The sequence below is a fragment of the Parasteatoda tepidariorum genome, chromosome 6 (assembly GCF_982258835.1).
Source record: "Parasteatoda tepidariorum strain Cologne lab strain chromosome 6, Ptep-v5.0, whole genome shotgun sequence".
NCBI classification, from domain to species: domain Eukaryota; kingdom Metazoa; phylum Arthropoda; class Arachnida; order Araneae; family Theridiidae; genus Parasteatoda; species Parasteatoda tepidariorum.
In genome coordinates this window covers 92,687,447-92,713,870 of record NC_141760.1, presented here as the reverse complement: position 1 = coordinate 92,713,870, position 26,424 = coordinate 92,687,447, and the positions used below count along the sequence as shown (strand labels likewise).

The window sequence follows — 26,424 nt, the reverse complement described above, 5'->3', positions numbered from 1 at the left end:
GAACCAATTCAATAATGAAGCAAACAAGAAAAAATGCTTGTTGCTATATTCTATGCTATAGATGGTTTGAAATATCGGTATATGTATCTATTTTGAACTAGAAATTTCAAAATTATTACGAAAAAAGGAAGAAAATCAATCGAAAACAAAAAAAAGTTCATAATATCCAACTTCCTCTCACTATTTGGTTCACTATATCCGGGAGTTCACTACAAACCGTGTTCACTATAGCGGGATTTGACTGTATATATATATATATATATATATATATATATATATATATATATATATATATATATATATATATATATATATATATATATATATATATATATATATATATATATATATATATATATATATATATATATATATATATATATGAAGTGAAGGGAGATAGATCTCTAAGTTACGAAGTGAAAGTTTTATGTGCTGAAAATCTTAGAAGGATTCATTGAAAGAATCTTAGAAAAATTCAATGTTCATTTGTTCATTGATTGAAATGAAAAATCAAATAATAATACTCCATCGAATAAATAAATTAATTCAAAACTTAAAATTCCAGCTCCGACAGTCTGTTTTGTGATCATAATCTTATTCAAATGTTTCCGCCACTTGCTTCAACTTGTGAAATTGTGTAATAATCCATTGCAAAAAGGCGAAACAAAAAACCCTTTCCCATTTATAATGCAAATAAGAGTTTATTTCATTCGTGTATTCAAAAATGCTATATACCTATAATGGAAGATGAACTAATGTCCAGTTAATCAATGACGCGATAAAAGTATACAGTAACGACGGTAAATTATAAGACTGGTGGGATATAAGCTACTAAGGGGGTTTCATTCATCGATTCTTAATTGCTATGTAATTATTTATTTTTTCTTGACTTTAAGAAAATCGAACCATAAAATTAAAAGATTCCAAAATTTTTATCGTAATAATACAATTTTGATTCCAGACTGTAATTGGATAAAATTTAAACTTAATTGTTTTGATTGGTTACCATTGCAACTATGAAAGATTTTATAGCAATCATATGCTTTACTTTTTAGGTTAATAAATTTGATTTAAAAAGCTTTCTCTTACCAATGCATATATTTAATTAAAAAATATAAATAAGAAGTATACATAGTCATGCAGGAATGAATCAAGTTGCACTGAGAAAAAATGCATGGTCAAAACTTACACTATATGGTTAAATTTACCGTATTTCTGGCTCTATATTTATGGGAACACCAAAAAACTCGGATTTTGGTTAAATTAACCATAGAATATAGTGTTATAATAAGTGATAAAATTTAGTAAATATGGCAAAATTTGGGGATTTTTTCATGATTTATTAGAACATGGCATAAAAACCATTTATTGCGTAAAATTCATTTATCAGTTTTGTATTTTTTACTGAATTTTGATAATAAGAACTATAGTTTTGAAAACCAGAACATCCGATAAACCGTTAACATATGAAGCGGAAAATTACTGATTCGATTAAAGTATGGCATAAAAACTATTTATTCCGTGAAATTTACTTCTCAGTTTTGTATTTTTGACTAAATGTTTGATTATGAGAACTATAATTTTTAAAAACCAGGATTTCTGGTAAACAGTTATCATATGAACCTAAATATTACTGAAAAAATGGTTTTTGAAAATTTGATTTATCATCAGAATCATTTTTTTTTTTTTTGTATTAAAAATGTCATTACCATACAGTACGATAATTTGAACAGATTTTTTTTCCTTGTAAATTGAAAAAAAATATATATTGTTAATTTTTTCACTCCTTTCAAAATTAAACAATAATGCTCGATAAAATTGGAAAATACGAAATTCATTTTAAAATACAAAAATATATGTAGGAAATATTTTTTAAAATGGAAAAAATTATAAGTTGCTTAAGTTTAGTTTCTTTCAATTTAAAAACGCATATTCTTTGACGAAACAATTCAATCACAATTGCACTGATAACTCAGATATTTTTATCAATGACTGAAATCACAAAACTTATCAGGATCTAATCTTTTTATTTCGATACGAAAAAAACTCCTTACGATATTGTTTCTATCTATTGTTCTTTATTCTATTTTTTAATTTAAACTGCGACGTTTCAATCCCTCCCTTTTAATAATGATTCAAATATTTTCAAAACAATAGCGTATCTGATTTAACTATGATTAATATTTGTTGATTGAGATTGCCAAAAGTATTCATTAATGACGAATGAAACAAATCAAGTTATTTTATAATGTTTCTTTCACTTATTTAATATAAAGAATAATGCAAAATTCATTAGTATTTCAGTATAATTAGCTCATTATTAAATATGCGAGAAAACAAGAACACGCAGAATTGTTTTAGATTTTAATCGCAAAGAGAAATTAGACATTTTCAGTATTTATTTGCAGTTTAATTACATAATTTGAAGAAATCGGCTATTTTATATACATTTTTAATTAGTATATCTATGTAGTTTTCACTACTTAACTGCAATAAATTTTAAAGGAATGATACTTTTTTAATTGTTTTTCCTTACTCTCTGATTAAATACCCTGATTTTCCAGTATTTTTTTGCTAATTATGCCACTTTATTATGAATAATCTATTTTAAAAAAATAACAATAGAAATGTCATCATAGTATTAATATTAATAATCACCGTTAATCTATAACTACTATTGTCAAAATATTTTTAAAATACTTTCTAAAAAGTATTTTAAAAATATAAAATAATTTCTAAAATACTTTTCAAAAATAAAGAAAATTGTAAATTGATAAAAAAAAATTTTTTTTAATCAGATGAAAATTACTCAATAAAGTCAATTACTCAATAAAGGTGAAACTAATATAATTTAATTTCGTATTTTCTGTGATTAGTTTCGATAATAATTCTTTAAATTATGAATTAAATTATCTTATCACCTTCGCAGGGGAGTGGAGTCTCAAAACGTATTGCTAAAACAAACTTTGTCAAAAGAATATAACAATGATGCCTAACCAAAACTTAATCTTTTTAACTAATATAAAATCTCCCAAATTCAATTTAGTGCAAATCTTAATAAGCACTGTTAAAATAATATGACAATTCTATCTAACAAAAACTAATATATTAAACTCAGAATTTAAATAAAAATTTTATTCGTATATACAAATCTTTTATTATTAATGTTGCCTCTATTTAAAATATTGTAACAAAACCTGTATGAAATAACTGTTAAATAATTCAAGCGACTCTTCAAGATAATATATGTTACAGAAAAGAGAAGAATATATAATCGAAACGCAATATGAAAATAAATGTTGGTAATGGATCAAATATATATAGTTCTGTGCAGCTATTCGACCTTGTTTCTGAGTCGACAAATGCCAGACTATTACGTTAAAGCGTGCTTTGATTTCTAATATGTCTCTTTCATACTGTATTCAGCTGTTCAACATTGATACAGCGTAGGCGACGAAATTTGAAGGACAACGATCAAAAATAAGGTCTTATGATTCAGTTTTATATAAAAGATACAGGTTTTTCTATTATTTCTTTTGAAATATCACCTTTTTTTTTGTTTCTGTTTCGGAATTTTAAAAAGGTTAGAATATATGGGGAAACACTCTAGGCTTTCTCTATATATAGTGAAATTGCACGGCACAAAAAAAATTTTTTGCGTGAAAAGTAAAACAATAAACCTGAATTACTTTTGATCTAAAGATTAGATTTTTGCGTGCCATGTGATTTATGTGTATTTATATGCACTCTGTTCAGAAATTTCTCGGAAAATAGTTAAATAACAATCTATTTAATTATCATTCCACATTCAAACAAAATAGTCAAATAATCATAAACAAGATGATATTTAAATTTGAGAAAAATTGTTTATTAGCTACTTTCACCTAATACCGTTAAATAGCCAGAATTTTACCGCACCAACTGGGCCCACCTAATAAAGCTACTTAGTTTCCTGTAGCTGTGTACACATTATAGCTGAGGGGGCTTATCTGTCAAATCATGACACACAGAACGGGGGTTCGATTTCCAGCGTTCACATCACAATACTTCCACTATTCCTTTCAACATATGCAGAGAATCCAGTATCCTGCACTCTCCAATTTGCGACCCTGGACATTAAGAATACGATACTCTCATTCACGCATAGATGGCAGCACTAGAAAGATGCTTAACTCAAAAAGGTTAGTATTTCCGATCTCTTACGATAGTAGAAACAACCAGATAATCTAATTAAACCATGTTCCTCGATTCATTTGATAAATCACAGCCACAACATAACGAAAAGCCTAGCTGCATTGTCCAGTTAAATTTCTTTCTTACGGTTCTGAAACAATACTAGTTGTAAACGGTAAAAAACTCGTATAGTTTCGTATTCATGGTTTTTTAACTATACTAGTTGTAAACGGTTTAAGAACCGTAAAGGTAAAAAAATGATCTTTACCATATAACTTTGGGGCTAGTTGGATAAAGAGACTGCTGAGGTTTGTTTCACCATATTTTTATAATGAAAATTCCTACAGTATTTTAAGAGGTAATTACATAATTACTGTGGGAAATACTTTATATAAGAAAACAAAAACGTACTTTCTCTCAATACATACTCAGCATATCTTTTAAGTGACATTCGATTACATTAAAATATAACATTCCTTTTTTCGTCGTATTCAGTTTTTTTTTTTTTTCCTTTATAGACAAAAATTTTCCAAGAAAGGAATCGTTCATTTTTAATACATTCTACCAATGAATTTAAAATGTTGTCGTTTGAAGTTATTTAGTCTCAAATGAATTAATGAGAAATTATATGAAATTATGAGCATTTTCATTTTTATCATCAAAAGTGTATTTTACATTTCGAAACTTTTTTGATTAATTTCAGTCCAAGCATTTAAAATAAATAACAATAATAAAAAAAAAAACATTTTGCCAAGGAAATATTTTTTGATAATTGTTTTTTATATACTTGTGCAAATTTTTTTTATTCATTTAATAGAGCGAAATGCGCTTTGAAAGTAAAATTAACAATAAAATGAATTGTTAACAGCAGTTAAACACCTTTGTGCATGCTAATATCATATTGTAAAAATTGACTGGCAAAGCGTAGAATTAGAAATTTTTTAAACTTCTTTCAACAAATCAGTTAAAAAAAAAACAGTTGTAACGCATTAGTATTTTTATTAAAACATTCTAAGATTGTGACCCCCGGTGGCTGAGTGGTAGCTCCCGTTCCGCAGGTCCTACGTTCGATCCTCGGGCCGGACAAGGTTGACTCAACCTTTCATTCCCTCAGTGGATCGATAAATGAGTACCAAGCATGCTTGGGAACTAAACATTGGGAATTCCGCGTTCGGCTGACCACCTAGCCGGAACATCTGCTCCTACACCTCAGAGCCCAAGGTCAAGACACAGTAGGCCTTGGCCCTCTATGAGCTGTAGCGCCACTGAGTTTAGAGTCTCCTAAGATTGTAATAAATTCGCACTACAGTTTAGTAAAACTGTAGTACTAACATGTTAAACGTTATAAATTATCTAAAAGAGTCGTCATAAATTAATTATAAAAAGCTTTAGTCATCATAAATTATTTAAAGCTAATTTTCATAGCGAGTTTAAGTTTCTTCAGGACAAAAATGGCTGAAAACAGATTCTTATCTTTAAAAAAATAAAAAGAACAGTTTATGGGCTGAAGTTTCGTATTTATTCAAAGTCATATTTTTCAACGAATTATTGAAGATTTCGTCTAAGCACTAGGCGCAACAAATCCAAAAGAGAACAGATTTCCAAAAATGGTTTTCTATTGTATCACTTATTCAATTTCTTTCAATTGATGATGCACTCAAATATTTTTGTCCGTAATTGAGACAAAGAAAGGAAGCGGCACTTGAGACTTGTTCCATAGAATTAGTCCATATTGAATTGAAGTACATTTTTGGATTTAATAGAAAGGAAGTTTCAATTCTCCAAGTCCCACACCAATTCCATTATTCGATAGGCTCAGCTTTCCCTGCATTGATGTACGCAGTATCACTAAATAGAACCGATTTGTCTCACACTTGGAAAAACTATTTTCTTTTTCTTTTTTTTTCCATTGCCTGTTCGCTATCTCTCACCAGCACCCAGCTTGTTTACGCAGTTAATTCAGCTCAATATCTCCGCCTTCATATTTAGTCCGTTACTTGTTTTTAATGAATTGATATTTTGTGCACCTTATTTTTGACGTAACATTACGCTCCGGTTTAGTTTTTTTTTTTTTTTTTCATTTCCTCTTGTTAATCCTTCTTTTTACTACACCTTGCCTTTATGTTAACAAAAAGTAACAATTTCCAGCAACAAAAAAAAAGATAGAAAAGCAAATATTAATGATTGCAGCATGCTAGCAAAAAGACGTAGAAAATAGTATTAAAAACATAAGGGATTAGTGCCCTATCTATACTTTAATAAAAAAAAATATTTTATACTTTATATAATTATATTAGTGGCTAAATATCTTTTTTTTTTCATTGCAAAATGTAAAGATTCAAATATATGGTAAAATAAAGACAAAAGTACAAGACTTGCGATTTTTCTGCCATTGATAAAACTGGAAAAAAAAATTTTTTTTCTTCTATACACTTGATCTTGCCTAATTCAGGTGCGAAGATTTTGAATCTGAAACTAGGTTTGCCTCCTGAAGCAGCACTTTTTTTTTTTAAAAAAAATGATATTTTCAGTCTATTTTTTGTAAAAATAAATCGGAGCTATGAATACTTCTCCATTATATCCTGTTCAGAAGCACGCGATGAAACAGTTCATAAGAGTAACACCCGCGAATGACGACGTTTCTGGGCATGGGTTTCAATACAGTTTTAATCCTGATGTTGCACTAACTCTCCCAGAAGTTCGTCGCAACATTTATGGGAACCTCTATTATATATAACGCTTTTAAACTTGTACATTTCGACAAAAAATAGACAAATGTCATTTATAAAAAAATTATTGAAGCGAGAAGCCGATCGTAAATTTAAAATCAACGATGATAAAGTATCCAAAATCCGTTTGAAAAAATCTCATGCAATAAAAAACAAAAATTATGATACGATAATTTAGTTCTAAGTACCAATATTATGATTAAACTATACATTGATTTTGCTGAGATGAACGAGACTGCAAATTTCCTTCACACTCTTTGCTAATTGGCCTGTCAGCATGCACTTGACTAATCTCAACTTCAATTTTACACAGGTAGTTATTAGACGTTGAAATTTGCTGCCCTTTCATCAAAGGTGAGATGGAGGAATGGTGCACCACCTTTTTAGTTTATTTTATCAGATTGTTAGAGAGTTTTGCAGTTTTCCTACTATTTATAAAGTTTTTATTTACTGTAAAATTTGTTTAATTCTATAATTTTTATGTAATTCCAAAGAACAATTTAGTAAGCACTGTTAAACCTTTTCTTTCATTTAATTTTAAATTGCGTTACGAATTTCAATCAAATTTAAAAAGCCTGATTGTGGTTACAATTAAGAAAATTTTCATCCAAATTTTCATTCGAAAAGAATTACTAATTCGTAAATTCCAATACAAATTTATGTTCTTACGAAACATTTACTCAATTTTCTTTTACTACAATTACCTTTTATTATCTTTCATTGCAATTTTCCTCCATTTTTATTATTTTCGATAAAATTTAATATCTTTAATTGAACTTTAATTGAAATTTTTAAATATCATTTTATTTATAGTTTTAAGTGAAAGCAAAGGTTAAAAACAATAGCAAGGAACCACATTTTATTTCATGACAAACAGCAGACAAAGCTCGTAGACTCTCTTCTAAAATATTTTAAAATCCTTTTTTTTGTCACCAAAAGTTCATTTGTGCAATTTAAAATGAGTGGGAGTTTGTGATTTTGTAGAAAATAACAATTCAACCTCCTAACTTCTTATAAATTAGTGCAATATACATCAATTCTTGCATTCAATTTGTACTTTTCTTATAGAAAACGAATGTAAAACTTTTCCAGCACTATGTAGCTATTAAAAAGTCCAATAAGCCGTTGTTGCTTATTTAAAATATAAATAAAACTGTATTTAATGTTTAAATTCAAAAAACATCGTAATTTAAAATTAGTGCAGTCAGTAAATCAAAATTTTTTCTAGAAATTTTTCATTACTTCAATTTAATTTCGTAAAAAAAAAACGAACTGTAAACAAACAAAAAAAAAACACAAATTTCTCAATAAAGCATAAAAAGTTTTCCTCCAAATATTTTTAATTCATATTACTTTTGCGCGAGGGCATGTAAATGAAAGAAATTTTTTTTGCTTCACGCAATCGCAACAACTGTTTTAACAAACAATACAATATAAATTTTACCTCATAAACCTATTTACTTTCTAACAGCTGATTACATTGGTTTTTTAACGTCATAACTTTAATAATACTCGAAAAATACTTTAGAGAAAAGGAATTCTGGGCACGATTGTTTAATGTAAATATTCACAATGACAGGTATTGCAAATATGACTCATTCGTCAAAATCGCTTCTGCGTTTTGATTTGATTTTCCGAATATCAACAAACTATGCAGTCAATTTTTGTTTACGAAACTCTTTTAAACATTCGCAAGATTTGTTTTTATTTTATTGAGAAAAAAGTGTTTAATTGAGGGGATCCCCTATAAAGAGAAATAGGGAAAGTTTTAATATTTTTCCGCAGAAATGTAATCATTAAAATATGCGTAGATCAATATAGTGTGGTTTTATTTCATAAACTGGATGTCCCAGTAAAAACCACCTTTTATTGTTTTAGAATATTTCTCAAAAGAAAGTAAACAAAATATAAGTATTAAATATAATTATAAGTATTAAATATATATATAAATATAATTTTTAAATACTTCAAGACAGTATAGAAAAAAAATCTTTAAGTATCAAATAATCAAATAGTCAATTTACACCATTCATAGACAATATTAGTCTGCAAGTATTTTTATAGCATAATAGATAATTATATAATACCTTCATTTAGTCGATGTGAATTTTTCAAGATTGAAATAAAAATGAAACTCATAATGCTACACAGAAAAAAAAAATTATGCAAAATTTTCCAGTGATTCTACCAGTATAAAACCCCGTAGATAGTTTTTATTTAATTTTTTACAAGTCTTTGAAAATTCATGAATTTTTAAAATCAAAACCATTTCCATTGTACGAAATATTTTTCATGCGTACTTATTAAATACTTTTCATACTTTTTAAAAATGTATGTCATGCAACTTTTATGAATAATAACTTTAGCGTTTTAAATTAATTTTAACTTGCTGTTCTCAGACACACGTTATTATCAATTAAAAATTTTAATCTTTTCATAACACTTGAGTGATGTACCTACGCACATCATTTTTATGATGACCCTAGCGATATGTTTGGCTACGCCAAACATTTTTCTAGATCTATTAAAAAACAATTGAAATAAAAGATTACCATTTCAGCTTTCAAAAAATAAACGAAATTTATAAGCAGTAAAGAAATAAACGTAGAATTCACGTTGAAAGACTTTCAATGAAAATGGAGAAAAAAACTCAATCAACTCCGCAATTATTTTACAGAGCGTTTAATTTCTCAACACTCTGAAACCATTAGAATATTTGCTGAACAAACATCAAATAAATGATTTTCCAACCAGCCTCTAAGTATATCTAAAAAACTGATGTTAGTTCTCGAGTTCTCTTGCCCTTTTCATTGATTTCTAAAGTACGAATCGTTCAACTGAAGAATTTTACCGAATAAATCTTTAAACAAATCAAGAAGTAGCTTCACTGTTAGTGCACTTCAAAAAAAAATAGAAAAAACTAAATCTGGCGACCATCAAACGATGCTATTACAAAACAAACATCCTGCAAAACCTTGACCCTATCTTTGTTCGATAAATTGGAGTTTTAAAGCCGCGCCTATTTTTGTTTGTGTCTACCATTAGTAAGTTTGTTTAGTTTGTATGCTTCTGAACAAAAATTCTATCCCACTCAAATTATAAACATTTTTGGAGGTAAAGAAAACAAAAGTTTTACATGGGTGTTCATGAAAAAGAACAGCTGGTACATCCGTTATAAAAAAAAAGCGAAATTCTTTAGTGAAATAATAGTGATAATTAAAAACAGCCTTCCTTATGATAATGTTTCAAGGAAATGAACAAAATATAAATATTTAAATTTTTTATCGGTTTAAGCTATTGCAAAACTCAATTTTTCAAATTACTAACTATTCATTTAACATCAAGATGTATTCTAATTCTCAGAGTTAAGCCTGGATTTAGGCTTAAGCAGCGTATTAAACATACTGTAGGAAATAATTTAATTTATTGTTCACCTGCAATCACAAAAATTAGGAAAAAATACGGAATAATGAAGAATAAGTTTCAGATAACAATAGAAAATGAAATAATAAACAAATCCTTGGAGATTTGACGAGGGAAAAAAAGTTCATTGTCCGCTCTCACAGCTGCGGATAACTTCCAGCTGTTTTTCACTAAAAATGTAAATATTTCTATTCTTGTAATTATTCAGTTCAAAAAGTGAAAAACCTTTGGTAAATGTAATTTTTCCTCCATTTATTCAAAATTTCATTTAATTATAGGGCTGAGAATATTAAAAAGGTTCTAAGTAATATACAAAGCACGCATTCTACAAGGATAAGATTCAATAACAGCGGATTAATGAGAGGAAAAAGTTTCATGAAAAAAGTAATTCCTAGATTTTGATTGATTTGAAGATTCGCGATCTTAAAAGTATAAAGTATTAAGCTATACAAGCATCTCGACACAGCATACTGAAAATTAACTAGCATCAAAGGGATTTCATTAAATCTCTTAATATTATTTGTATTTATTGACAAATTTTGTTTAAATTAACACGCTTGCCAATATTTAACGATGTCTCATCTAGACCCGAGGCGAATTGGAAGACTCAAAGATTATTTCTCATTATTTAACAATTGTGATATAATCGTGAAATGAGAATAACAATAATAAATAAAAAAATATGTTTTAAATAATCTGTTTATTCTAAAAATAATTTCTAATTACTTTTTTCAATTTAATTTATTAAATTTTAAGTATCCCGTTTTTTATTTTAAAAAACTACTACTCAGATGGAAAAGCAAAAATTTTCCAATTTGAAGTTCTATTCTGATAGGAAACGATTTTAAATTTTATCAAATCAGTTTTTTTTTTCTCTTTTAAATCGTTTACGTGACTTGAAAACGTAATGGCTTCAGAGTTCCACACATTATTTACTTCATGTCGACAGTTACAACTGATTCAGATGTGAAGAGCTGTAACTGTGATGAACTGTAAATAAACAAATTTCAAATAATTTGTTTGCTCATAAAATAATTTTTGGCTACCTTTTTAGTTTAAATTATGAAATATTAAGTGTCACCTTTCTTTCAAATTACTATTCGCAAAGATAAACAAAAATTTCCGAAATTGAAATGCACTTCTGATAGAAAACGATGATGTAATTTTATTACAAGTCGTTATTTTAAAATCGTTTGCGTGACGCGAAAACGTAATGGCTTCCGAGTTCCTCTCGTACTTTATTCCATGTTGACAGTTAGAGTTGATTACGATGTGAAGAAAAAGTTAATAAATATTTTATTTTGATGGATAAATTACAGCATGGATTGCGATCAAATGATTTTTTAATAGAAGGATATGCACTGAGATAATGTTAAGAGAAGTCTAGAATAAACAAAGAGGAAACGACCGGAATATGGCAACAAAATGGTTATCATCGTGACTTAAAGCCTTTTGTTTGAAATGCTCGCAGCATCATAAAAATGTAGTCTTTTTTTTACGGAACTTTATTTAAAATAAATTCTTTTTCGAAGTTTTAGTATCCAACGTATATTTTTAATAGAGATTTACGAGAGGAACAGGACAGTAACCTTTTACAATGGTTATTGAACTTACCAGTTTCTGTGTTAGTATAAAAAGGAATTTTCTAGAAAACTTCGAAAAATAAAAAGTCAGAACAAATCATTTTAATTTTTGAAGTTGTCAAAATAATAAGTTATTTTATTTGGTTTATTTTATTTATTTAATTAATTTTTTGGAAAATTGTTTAAATCGTTCATTATTAATGAAGAGCTAATTGTACCGTTGAAGAAAATGTGTGCTAATTTTGTTCTCACTGGCAATAGAACAATTTTCTTAATGTTTCATTTGATTTCTACATTTGCCATCAATGACTGTATTATTATTCAAATCTGAAACAGCCAGAGCATGATTTGTGATCAAGCTGTCTGGATTGAAGACTTTTACAACCAAATGGGATAAGGTTTAGCTTTTAAAGAGACTTACTTCTAGCCAGAACAATGCAGTCAGAAAGATAGCTGAAATATTTAATGATAGTTGAACCAGATCAATGTTTAATACCAGATTTAAAACCAAATGCTTAAAACCAAATGTTTAAAATCTATATTTTTTTTCTTCTTTTTTCTGAGAGAGAGAGAGAGAGAGAGAGATTAATTCCGACATACTTTTCATTAAAATTTTCAATGTTTCCAAGGAAAGTATTAATATTAGTATTAACTAAATATCACTTGAAAATTATATATTTTTATTTATTTTCTGTGTATGATTAGAATTAAAAGTATTTTATATTATATTATATTTTATGAACCGATACCGATAAATTTGTTCGAATTATTGAAACTGTGCAAAACTATTATAGAAAATGATTTATATATCTATATCTCACACGCATGCTCGGTCATATAAAAACATAATATTTCAGAAAGATTTCTGATGCTACTAGAAAATTACAAATTATGATACATTAAATTCATTGGCACCTTTTTAGTTCATATTCAATTCATTGATGACTTCTTAATTCACTTTGCAACGTAGAGAAATAAATTTGCTTTTGGAGTTTATGAATCAAAAAAAAAATTTATAAATAATTTTTCCTTAACATCAATTTTCTGCAATTACAATAATTTTCTGTACTTTTTTTTTCAAGCAAACTTAAGCAAAAAAAGTTCAAATATATTAAATTAATTTTAAATTACGTTATAATAAAGGATGGTGAGTTTCTCTAACCTTGGATGAGCCGCAGAAAAAAGCATGGAACGAATCGTCCTGCTCGTTTCTTCCAACCCAAATGAATGAAATGGGAGAAACTATTTTTTAAAAAGACCGTTAAATAGCAAAATCTTTTTTTTTTCCTTCAGTTTTTAAAGCAATTTTAATCTATTTCGATTATTAGTAATATTATTTCGTCATATTATCCGCTGTTCAATGTAATTTTGTCAAATATTCATTTCATTGCGATTGTATTAACAAAGTGAACTTGCATGAAATTAAATTATTATATATTTATTTCCATATTGATTTCTACTTTTTTCAAAAATGTCACCTTAAAAAAAATGGAGGATGAATGAAAAGAAATCAGGGAATCGGTGAACGCAACGAGCAGGGAGTGGAGTCTTTTTATTACATAAAAATGTGACCATAAATCAAAAGTTCTTTTTTTTTTCCTTTATCATAATAAAACAAATACAGGATGCTTTATATTATTATTGCATGAGGTAATCATATAAAATAAATAGCGATTAATACAAGTGGCTAACATTACAACAAAATAAAATACGAAATAAGACAATCGAAATTCAACTTAAAATATAAAGCTTTATTTTACTATTATATTATGCTAAGATTATTTTTAAAAAAAATTGCTGTGGACTATGACCAATTTAAAAGCAAAATAATTAAATAACGGAACTAATACATAAAAGAGGCTTTTATAGCAAAGAAAGAGGGGAGAAAAAAAAAACTAAAATTGCAAAAGGAAAAATACCAAAAATATCGATCGATACTAAAACAGGGAATCAAGAGGTATAAAATGTTTTCTGGTATCGATTCGATCCAATTTAATCGAGTTTTAAATTTAATCAACCTTAATGCATTAATGTCCCAAGATAAAATATTTTACGTACGCAATTTATTTTAAAGCGAGTGCTATTAAGAAAATATTATAGCTTTCGTAATCTGGGAAAAAGGGTGCTTTGAGTCAAGTTTTTGGTCATTTAAAATTTTCGTGCATTATGCCTAAGAAATGAGTGAATAAATAAGAGATCCGTTTTTTTCATATAGGGAATAAACTGGAGTTTCGGTTGATCATTTGGGAAAATGCAAGTTTTGGCAAAAATATGTCAGAAAGTTGTAAGTCGAATTTTGTTGCGACTTTCTTTATTTAATGTTTTTAACTGCAATCTCGTAATGAGTGGTTTTGTTTTTATTTTAACGATATATTTTTCACTAAATAAACTCGAAAGTTTAACAAAAAGCGAAGAGAAAATGTTTTGTCAAATTTATGAAACCGCAGCAATATCAAATAAAAACACTGACACCACAAATGAAAATCATCTCTCTACCTGACTTGGAATTATTATCTTAGAAAATTAAGTCCAATATCATGATCTGCTCTTAAGATGTAAAAAAAAATTAAGGTGCATTTTTACAAAGTGTGAAAAGTTTTTTAAAGAGATTAATTGATAGCTAATATTATCTAATCTCTAAAAATCAAGCCTAAACATAGTTACCTATTCCTTAGTCTTAGACAAACAATAAAGATGTTGATTTTAAAACAATACAGTGTATATATTTTAGACGCACTTTATTGGATATACACTATATTTTTAACAATATATTTTTCACACCAAACTGATCCTAAATATTTCTTCCAGATTATTACTTCACAAGTTAGCGAAGTTTCCCCCTAGATAACAGTGTAATAATCAGAAACATCCTGTTACCTTATCAATATCATGAACTGTTCTTAACATAGAAAAAAAATTTAAGGTGCATTTTCACAAAGTGTAAATTTTTTTTTAAAGAGATTGATTAATTAATAGCTAATAATATCTAATCTTTCGAAATCAAGCTTAAATATAGTTACCTATTCCTTAGTCTTAGACAAACAATAAAGATGTTGATTTTAAGACAATACAGTACATGTATTTTAGACACACTTTATTGTATATGCATTATATTTTTAACAATATATATTTTACACCAAACTGATCCTAAATGTTTCTTCCAGATAATTACTTCACAAGTTAGCCAAGTTTCCCCTAGGTAACAGTGTAATAATCAGAAACATCCTGTTATCTTCATGAAAATTGTGGTGTTTTTTTCTTTCCAAAAACGTCCTCGAACAATTTCAAAATGTGGTTAATTATTGTATTGCCCCAAGCCCTACGTATGAAAACCCTTTTTTTTTATTCTTTAGAAACTAATTTGAATAAAATCTATAAGCTTGTTTTGCTTTCAAGGTACTTTTAGCGATAACTTAAAGCTTTTTTTAACTTAAAATGATTCTAATAACTACCTTTTGCGGTTTTCCCGCTAATTTGCTGCTAAACATATTTTAGGCAGATTGATAATAAGATTAATGGAAGATTTGTGATAAGCAAAAAGTTTTTTTTTCCTTGGCGATTTTTGTCGTTTTACAGTGCAAAATCGTTTTTATAAAATATATCCCTGAATTTTAAATTTAAATTATAGATGTAAAGATATTTTAGACGAATGTACAACTACAAAAACATATTGAATTATGGTTTTAACTTTGGTAAAAATACACCTTAGAGCATTTTCGTAAACAGAAACTTTGATGGAAATCCTAAAGCAACGTTTAATATTATTCTCAAGCATAATTCTTTCTAATAGATATTAAATTATTTCATCTCATTCATTATATCACATTTCTATCACATTCATTCATTATATCACATTTCTATCACATTCATTCATTATATCACATTTCTATAACATTCATTCATTATATCACATTTCTATCACATTCATTCATTATATCACATTTCTATCACATTCATTCATTATATCACATTTCTGATAAATTATTTCTTGTCGAAAAAAGAAGATTAAAAAATTCCATCTGAAAATTTCTATTTGAAGCTTTATAGCAATTATGTTGCTTTTTATGGCTTACAAGACAATTTTAGTGAATTCAATAAACAATCATTTATATATAATTTTTAATAATTGACAAAAAGTAATATAAAATCTATGTGTCATTTGCATAATTATGTGATTTAAATAAATATTTGCAATTTAATAGAATTTTATAAATCTACGAGTAAGTTCGCAGTTTCCGCATTATGTTGTATTGTTTTAAACTCTTTTATAAAGTGTTTGCCCTGTAATATTGTCTAAACATTAAAATGTTGCTCAATCCTCTTGAATTCGCGATTATTCTTTTAATCGGTAGCACATAACATAAGTTGAACAATCGTAAGATTAAAAATAGTTGTTATTTAAGAAAGAATATGTATTTAACATATTCTTTCTTACTCATATCATATTTCAAACCATCAAAACCATATTTGATTAAAGCAAACAAAATGAATCTGTAATTGTATTTCTATTCTTTTTTTCTTGTATAATTTTATTATAATTTAATAAAGAAAATAAATTCATTTATTTCACATTGCCCTGGTAAACAAAATTGTTTTATTACTAATATCATATGCATAAAAAGAATTTATAAAGCAAATAAATTAATAATATATATAAATTAATAATTATAAATAATTATCATATTAATCATATTATTATATGATTTATAATAAGATAAATCATATAATATTATTATAGCAATATGGAGAAAAATAATAATATACTACCTTGTAAAAGAATTTAAATAAGGTTCTATTTTAATTATTTTAGTATTTTTATATAAGTTGAAAAAAGGAAGAAATATTTTATATAGAATTTAAAAAATATATTATAAATAACAGCATTTTTTAGGACATTTAATAATGAAATACCCCAATAAAAAATTTTCAAAAGCACTTTGCGGAGTTGAATGTAACTTATTTCAAAAATAATTTATAATATGACTCGGAAAAACTTTAAATTTGTAAAAGGAAAATTAATCATTAAAATAATTTAAATTAAATTTATATTTAAATTTACATATAATACAATAATCTAAATTTACATAATAATTAATACATATAATTTAAATTTTGTTAATAATTATAAATTGAATAATCAGTTAATCATTAATAATTAATCAGTTAATCATTAATAATCATTAATAATATCATCAGTCAATAATTAAAATGAAATGAAATATAAAAATGAACCAAGTCAATTTCTTGTCTATGTAAGAAGATAAAATAGATGTCCTTATTTTCTGAAAAATTTTAAAAATGCCATTTCTTTAAAAATAAAAATTATTTTAGATTTTAAGAACGTAACTGAATAATAAAAAGCTTAATGACCATAATTTTCATAAAATCTAGATAGATTTTTTGTTTTTTTTAATAGACACTGGACTTTTTTAAATATAGTTAAGAATTTGATGATTTCACTAAGAGTTTAAAAAAAAAAAAAACCGTCATAAAAAATTTTCGAAAGAAAAATAAAATCGAATTTATATGTACGAGAATTGAAAAATTGTAATATCTATCATCCTACCTGAACCATTGTTTATCCTTTTTGTTGTTAAACCGAAACCTACCACCTCCACACGACAATACAATCCCCATCGGCCCATCTGATCACACACAACTTCTACAATACAACCTGCCAACTGAAGTTCGAAGGTGAACATGATGAATTCTTCACTTCATTCATACTTGATAAGATAGTTACCTTCATCGTCGGCAGATGGCGCAATCAAACCAGATTAGAAAATTGTTTTGGTTTCGAAAGGCGGCTTGTTTGTTGTTTAGTTTTGTTTTATACCAGAGGGGAGAGATGGGTTTAGTTAGGAAAATGGATTGTTTTGTGTTTTATTTTTCAAAAACTGCATAGAAAAACATTTTATAAAAAAAGAAATATTATTTCCACCTTTTTTTTTTTTTTAAACATTCTTATTCTTTTGAAAAAAATTTCTCATTTTATGTTATATTTTAAATTTAATTATATTTTAAATCAGACGATTAACAAAAAACTGGTTCAGCTTACTTCAATAACATAAAGCCACCGAAAAGTGCAGCAAATAATATTAAATTAAACATAATAAAATTATTTTAGCTATATTAATTGGAAAACTTAATGAAAGAAACAGTTAAATGATATTTTCAGAACGAAAAAAAAAGTTGTATTCGAACAATTTTATTAACAATTTATTTAAAGGATAAACTAATAATATTTTGCTTTATTTTATTTACAACTGCCTAATTTGAAATAAAAATCATACAAGCGTACTTAAAACTGATCATATTATTTATGCTAAGATTAAAGTGTGGGCAAAAACAATCTTTTACATTAAACATACCCATTTTGATGTGCTTATATAAATTACGGTATAAGGTACCAGCACTTTATTATGCACCATCTATGAAATCCATTTCACTGTAAAATCCATTTACCGTAAAATAATACACCGTAATTTTTACAGAAATATTTATTTAAATAGAGTGATTCAGTGATTTTACGGTAATTGTTATTGTAGGAATTACGACATATCAGATTTTTTTTTTTGCCCCGTAACTATTCCGTTAAAAATTGGATTTTACGGTGTAAAGTACCGGCACCCTGAGTTATTATTTTATATTTTAAAAACGAAAAGTAAATTAGATGCAAACAAATTTTGTTTTGTTTTGATGATATTTAACTAATTCATAAAATTTTGCGAATGACTTTGAAACCCTAATTTTCAAAACAAGTTGATGCATGCACTGCAAAAATTCCGGATCAATTTACAGAATTACGGTAAAAAGTACCGGCACACTCCATTTATATCGGAACATGTTACGAAACAAAAAATTTAACAAACCATAATTTTAACAATAATAATTACAGTAAAATCACTGAATCACTTTAAATAAATAAATATTACTGTCCAAATATAATAGTTTACGGTGAAAATGGAATTTTAAGGATGAGCACCGGTACTTTATACTGTAATTTGATCCTGACTTTTTTACAGTGTATTCAGTACTTCTATATCTTACATTGTCCTTTGCCCCCTAAATTTATGAAAAATAATGATTGTATAAAGGAATTTAACTTATTCTCACTAAGTTAATAATCATAATCCTACTCATATTCTTATTTTTACATAGCGAAACTTTTCACAATAGATAAGAGAATTTCATCAGATATTGCATCATACGGTTGCTTAGGTTTTGCATCAGCTATCGATTGTAATCTTCTAAAATGCTTTAATGAAATCCTCTATTTATACTCAGTTATGTTTTTGCTTATGAACGACTATTTGGATACTGTTATTCTATTTATACTTTAATAGCACTTTTTGCTGAGAGTTTAAAAAGCCTAAATAAATTTTACAAGTATTGTTTTCTACAACTGAAGTAAGTGTTTCGTGCCGTGTACTAAAATACTAACGTATTTTATTTAAATGTTTTTTTTATTAAATGCATATTTTTTAATTTGTTATGAGAATTTCTTGAAGAGTTGTATGAAAATATGTATTGACTTGTATTTCCATCCTTAGAATAGTTCGCGATGATGTTTATTTCAAAGTTACACGTTTTTAACAATGAAACTTTAATAAATTAATTGGTTTTATGTAGAAATTTATTGATAAAATTACGTTTATTTCCGAACTAAGGGTTTTTTAACGATGAAACTTTAATATATTGATTGGTTTTATTTAAAAATTTATTGATAATTTTCGAGTGCGCATACTACTATTAATATATTTTTACACTTTTCATATAATGGATTCTTTTAGATTTTGATCTATTGATTTTTTTTCACATAAAATTATTTATTTACACCCCATGCATTAACTTCAATTTAAATTTCTGATTCTCTTATTCCTTTATTTTCTTTTTAGTAAATATATATTTCAGGTAATTTTAAAAAAACTGTAACCGTTAAAATAAATTTTAAAGGTTTCCTTGATAATTTATATCAGTTAGAATGCGTTGTTTAAAACAATAGTTATATATATATATATATATATATATATATATATATATATATATATATATATATATATATATATATATATATATATATATATATATATATATATATATATATATATATATATATATATATATATATATATATATATATATATATATATATATATATATATATATATATATATATATATATATATATATATATATATATATATATATATATATATATATATCCTTATCGATAATGGTTACAGAATACTCTATAGCTCTATAGATTAAATATGAAGTCTATGAATCTAATAAGTTTCTTTCTTCCTTTTTTTACAATGTAAAGAATAAAAAATATGCCAAAGGGTCTATAACTTTCCCGTTATTTGAATTTTTTAATTCCATTTTCAGCATGAAATTAGATTTTACGACGTAATTATTTTTGAAATTTTATACTTTAAAAACTTAATGGACTCCAATATAAATGTTGTCAGTAATTATTAAATTTTTACGACATGAACTATAACTGTGTCATAAACTATATCAATGAGCTCAGAAATTCATCAAAATATTTTGCACGTTCATATAATACACGGATGTTATACTTATAAATCGAAATATATAATTTTGACGGAATTCAATTTTTTTATTTATTTTTTTTAAAACTTTATTGACACAAGGAATTGAAAAAAATTAATTAAAAAAAATTAAAGTTATGAAATGCAGCATTATACATTCACTTCTCAAAAAATACATTAAAATAAGTTATTACTTAAATAAGTTCATTGAAATAAGTTTTTCATTTTTACTAACCATTACTGCTAAATTTATTGTTGGTATTATTTTTATAAAAAAATTAGCAAAAAAATTTAAGAAGATAATTTTGTTCAATTAGTTAGGTATTAAATTGTTTAAGTAATAGGATAATTCTATACATTCACATTTTCTTAAAAAAGGCACATTGAAATTATTTTTCAAATTATGCTCAATCATTACCACCCTGGACCGTGGCTCTCGTCTCCTAATCAGGTTAGCAGGATTTGAATCCCAGCGATGGTTGGTTGATTCGAATTCCACATCCGGATTGACCTGACCACAGTGCTGACGTAAAATAACTTCAGTGGTAAGCAGATCATGTGTTAGAGTCCTCTATCCGTCAGCCTAACCGTGGGTTATTTTCGTGTTTTTTCTCTCTGTGTAACGCAAATGCAGTTTAGTTCCATCGAAATTTGCTCCGTGGAGGCAAATTTCTCCCAATACTTTATCCAGAAGTTCCCTTGTCTTCTGATATAGGTTCAAAATTACAAGACTACTGAGTTGAACATTGGTAGTCGTAAACCCAAAATTAGGCTGGCTGTTCAATGCCGGTCACAAAATAAAATCAAATCATTATTACACATTCATGAGTTTCTTAAAAAAAATATACTTTTTCGTCTTTTTTCACAAACTATTTTGAGTGAGTGTATCGATCTTGAAAAATTTATGATTTAATTCATTAATTTGAAAAAATTAAGCTAATTCTGTTGTTAAGAAATATTTACGTTTGTTAAGACTTAGTTTGAAAGCGAGATACGGGCTTAATTTTCTCTTTTATCAAACATCTGAGGACGCTATACTTTTAATCGCAAATTCTGTTTTGTTTTTTTTTTCATTATTAATGCAAAATATAGTTCAGATAAACCTAGAGTAAGCTATGAAGCTTCAATTGTTGAAAAAGAAAATTTCAAAATATCAAAATGCAAATAAATTATTGGAAGAGAATTGCGTATCCTCATTATTTGTTTTCATTTTGATATTTTTAAAACATCTTTTCAGTATTTGAAACTTAATGGATTACTCTAGTTTTAGCTCAGCACACTTTTTCAGTACTTCAAATTTTAAATGACTAATGTAAGTGAAATAGAATTTGTAATGAAAAATTTCTCCAGTGGTATAATGTCCTCTTAACATGGTTTTTCGAGGCTCTATCGCCAAGTAAAATTAAAAAAAAAGTCATGTTTTAATGCCTTACGCTTGAAGCAAAGCGGTGGTTTTAAACTACAGATATCATCTAGCTTTGAAGAATTATCTAGGCTTTAGAACAGACAAATAACTTAAATGTTTTATAAGTTATTATTCTTTCTTAAAAGAAATCGCCAATTCGGTGACATTTTTCTACCTAAATGAAAATTATCGAAATCACTGTCTTGCTCGTAGTTTTTGCAATTTTTACCATCCCAGATAATGCAGCATTGGAATAAGTTTTTAAATATTAAAAAATCACCCCACAAATGCTTTTCATTTCCACAAAACTGTGACATTTCTACATATTGACATTTTGCACCGTTTTCAGAAAAAGCATTGACAGTTCTTGCTTTAAATAAGCTAATTCTGTCCAAACAATCTTGAGTAATTGGGTATAATATGAAAAAAACACAACTACTTCGATTTAGTAGGAACAACATATGACGCAATGCTAAACGAATGGAATTTAGTTGTTGTTTATTTAGTTATTGTTATTAGTAGTTGTTGTTATTTGTTTCAGTTGTTGTTGTTTATTTAGTTGTATTTAGTTTCAATAACTTTTCTTTATAATGCAATAAAATCTGGCGAGCAGCTATTTAAACGATCGAACACTTCGTTTGTTTATTTGTGGCTTAAAGTTAGGCTCGCAGAAAATGCCGTTCATGGGTTAAATTTAGTAGGAACAACACAACCTGTGACGTAGGCTATATTATACCCAATTATTGCAAACTCTCAGCAGTTATGAAAATAGCATTTTATTCGCAAAAAAACATTATTTCATAAGACAATGGAGCCTTAAAAAAAAACCTTAAGGGACGCGGGTCCTACGCGTCCCGATTGAGATGCTTTCGTGATTTTCTCCCTCTCAAATGGACATTTGCGACCCCACTTTCTATGGTAAGTTTTTGCCCTCTTACTACCTTCAGTCACCCCTCTAAATTTGTAGATCGAATTTTGGAACAACTTATATTTCTACGCATGTGTCAAAAATAGAACAAGAATGAAAGATATGAAAATGGTCCTCTAGAACCTTACCAGTTCAAAAAGACGTTCTAAGAAACACGATCTGAAACCTTTAACATTTATTAGTCAATGTAATCTTTTAGCATTTTATAATTTTTTTTCTGCCTTGAATTCTTCATACACATTTTAATGATATACTCGATCCACATTTGTAAGGGGAAAAAATTAAATCGATATTTTTCAACCTATAAAAACAGATTGTATCTTTAAATGCCTGAATTGAATTCACACTTATACACAATTTATTTTACAGATTTCCTTATACTTGTTTTTCCTGGGAAAAGAATTCGAGCATTTTCTTGATCCATCGACGCAGCGAATAAAAGAAACGAATAATAATATTTGTTTCGGAGGAAGAAATGGAGAATAAATCCTCAAATCAAGAGTCAGTATTAAAAGATACCAGCAACATGAAGTTGCTGGCAAGTCTTGGCACAGAAGATTTGAATTTGGACTATGTAAAGCAAGATATAAAAAAATTACCATTGAAAAAGGAACCTGAAAACACACTATTAGATTCTCAAATGCTCGATCCAACAAATTTTATCATTCAGGATTCAGATTTGAATTTCAACACAGCTAAAAAGAGAAGGAAAAAGAAGTTGATTAATGACAGTCTGTCTCTCACACGTGATGAGGTTCCTATGAAAACTGATTTTTCCAATCAAGAGCTAACAGACACAATCAAAGCAGAATTGATGCCAAATACTGACAGAACAGAATTAACAGATATTACGTTGAAAGATGAACAGAAAACTTTAAGAAAGACAACAACCAACGAATCATTAAATTCCAAGACGCTTGATCCAAAGTCTGAAGATACTTTTAACATTCAGGATTTGGATTTCAACATGCTCAAAAAGAAGAGAAGAAAGAAAACTGGAGAGGGCAATTTGTTCGTCGACGATGCTCAGTTGAAAACCGATTCTTATGATTTATCCAGTAACACAGGAGATACAGATTATAATTACGAAGACTTACTAAGCCGAATATACAACATCATTTGTGCGAAAGACCCAAAAAGCAAATCGGACTGTCAAAAGAGTATAATAATGAGACCTCCTCAAGTTATACGAATTGGAACAAGAAGAACTTCTTTCACTAATTTTTTGGACGTTTGCAAAACTCTTCATCGTAGCCCTCAACATTTGCACACCTTCATCCTCGCTGAACTTGCTACGAGTGCCTCCATCGATGGCAACAATCAACTGATTATTAAGGGCAGATTCGAACAAAGACAAATAGAAACTGTTTTGCGACGTTACATAAAAGAGTACGTGACTTGTCGTGCATGCCATTCCTTTGACACGATGCTTCAAAAGGACTCAAGACTGTGTTTCTTGCACTGCGAACCATGTGGATCTAGATGGGCAGTAACAAGTATTAAATCTGGTTTCCAAGCAGTCACAAGCAAACGAGCTGCAATAAGAGCCAAAGTTAATTGATAATACCATTACTTAGTATTACTTTTTCTTCCTTTAGTGTCAAAGTTTGGTATTTAAAAACTTTTCATTCTTTATCCACTACAACTAATTAATTAATGTGTGGAGAAATTACTTCATACAACACAAGTGAAAATTTTACACCTTTTGGATGAAATTTTTTTCAGACAAGACCGTTGCTTAGCAACACTAGATGAACGAAGATAATCAAAAAATTTCATCAAAATTTTCGCAGTTGCCTAGGAACGCTGAAAAATTTCACAAATTCAAACTTGATCAATGATTTTTAACAAAATGCCATTTAAATACAGCTGAATGTTCCTTTATGAGAAGAGCATATTAAAAAAATAGCACTAGGAAATAAATGTTTTGTTCCATTTATACAAATATTCGATTTCGCCTACTTAGGGGGAGAGCGTCCTAAACCACATTTACGTCATATGGAGACGAAAAGCAATAACAAATCCCACGGTTGACTTGAAGGCCAGAATTAGAACAGGCCAGTCATCGCTGAGATTCAAACCTGGGTCACCTCATTGGGATCTATCCTCCGAGTTAACATTATCTAAATTGTAAAACCCAGAAATAATTACTAATTAATATTTAATAAATTAATAATTATCTCTGGCACTAATGTAATATTTTTGATGTTTTAATTTCAGGCTGTGGGGATTTGAAATCTAAAATTAGTTTTTCTCCAAAATCTCCAGATTTTTTTAATGACGTTTTTAATCTACTTTTTGTCGAAATATACAAAATTAAGAACGTTATAAGGGGAGCATAAACTCAAGGGAAGATAGGGCACATCATCATGATTAAAATTACATAGCACCCCATGCCCGGAAATGTCATTGTAAGCGGCTGAGGGCATTTCCCTGTTAAGGCCTGTTCAAGCACACGAAAAAAACAGTTCATGACAAGGTAGCGCCCCTAGCAGCGTATGACGACGTTCCCGGGCATGGGCTCCTGGACAGTTTTGATCCTGATGATTTACTCTCCTAGATGCTTGTCGCAACATTTAAGCGACCCCCTGTTATACATAACGTTTTTAAACTTGTACATTTAAACAAAATTAGATTAAAAATGCTATTTTTAAAAAATTGTAGATTGGAGAGAGAAATTAATTGCAGATTTGAAATCAGCGACGTGAAAATATCTAAGATATGTAAAAAAAGTTCATGCAACAAAACATAAAAAATTTTTTATTCCTCAGTGTAATCTCAGTGAAAAGATTCTTTTGTCGTCATTAAGGAAACCGAACAAATTTATTCCAAAAAAGTAGTGGATAGAGTTATTTTTAAAAATAAAATTCACATGATCTAACATTGTATTTTAAGCACACAAAGAATGTATGTAAATATAAGCCATTATGGAACTTGTTTGTTTATTTATTATTAATTTAAAATATTGCATAGATTTGCTCTCATCTTTTAATTATAAAACTTTCTGTTGTTTTATTTTGTATGAGTGATTTTGTTTTATTTATTTGCCTATGTACTCGTGTAAAAAACTATTTAAACGACTTTATTTAAATAAAACTAATCGATATTCTAGCTTTTTGCTTCTATTTTTATAAAACAAACATTGAAAGTTATGTGCTAAATAGGTTACAACGAAAAAAATCATGAAAGTAAAAGAGAATTTTGTTGCGTGTATATTTTTTAAAGATGGGTCATTTAATATCTAGTCAATTTGATCAGTTTTTTTTAACATAAATATATTCGTAAAATGTTTATTTCGAGAGGTACATAAGCGAATGTTAAGCATGACATAAGTTGGTTTTAAGCTAATATAAACCTTAACAGCTTCATCTTTCTCTTTTTTTTTTCAAATATTTTATTTCTGTCTAAATACATTTTTACACATGCAAAACCCCAACTAAACCGAATGTCCTCCCCTAACAGTTTGAGATTCTGACTGATTTGGGGTACTATTTTGATGAAAACATATGATATTAAAACCATAATATATATAAATGTTACATTTTACGCTAAAACAAGTTGTCTCTTTAAAGTGAAATCTATATTTATGTTTAGAATATTGGCTAAAATACAAAGAAATATGAAA

The 26,424-nt window shown here is 27.4% G+C and overlaps 2 protein-coding genes across 2 annotated transcripts in view; one reads left to right on the top strand and one right to left on the bottom strand.

Moving 5' to 3' along the window:
* The window catches only part of LOC107449921 (uncharacterized), a 41,938-nt gene extending 24,306 nt beyond the window's left edge, over positions 1-17,632 (bottom strand). The window contains exon 1 of the mRNA XM_043049314.3: positions 17,475-17,632. Coding sequence (XP_042905248.1) covers positions 17,475-17,545 — 71 coding nt within the window. The 5' untranslated portion in view covers positions 17,546-17,632. The remainder of the gene's footprint in view (positions 1-17,474) is intronic.
* A 1,533-nt stretch (positions 17,633-19,165) lies between these two features.
* Positions 19,166-25,910, top strand: LOC107449920 (eukaryotic translation initiation factor 2 subunit 2). The gene is made up of 2 exons (XM_016065597.4): positions 19,166-19,318; positions 23,169-25,910. Exon 2 carries the CDS (start codon positions 23,275-23,277, stop codon positions 24,358-24,360), a length of 1,086 nt encoding a protein of 361 aa, XP_015921083.3. The 5' UTR covers positions 19,166-19,318; positions 23,169-23,274; the 3' UTR covers positions 24,361-25,910.
* The last annotated feature ends 514 nt before the right edge of the window (positions 25,911-26,424 follow it).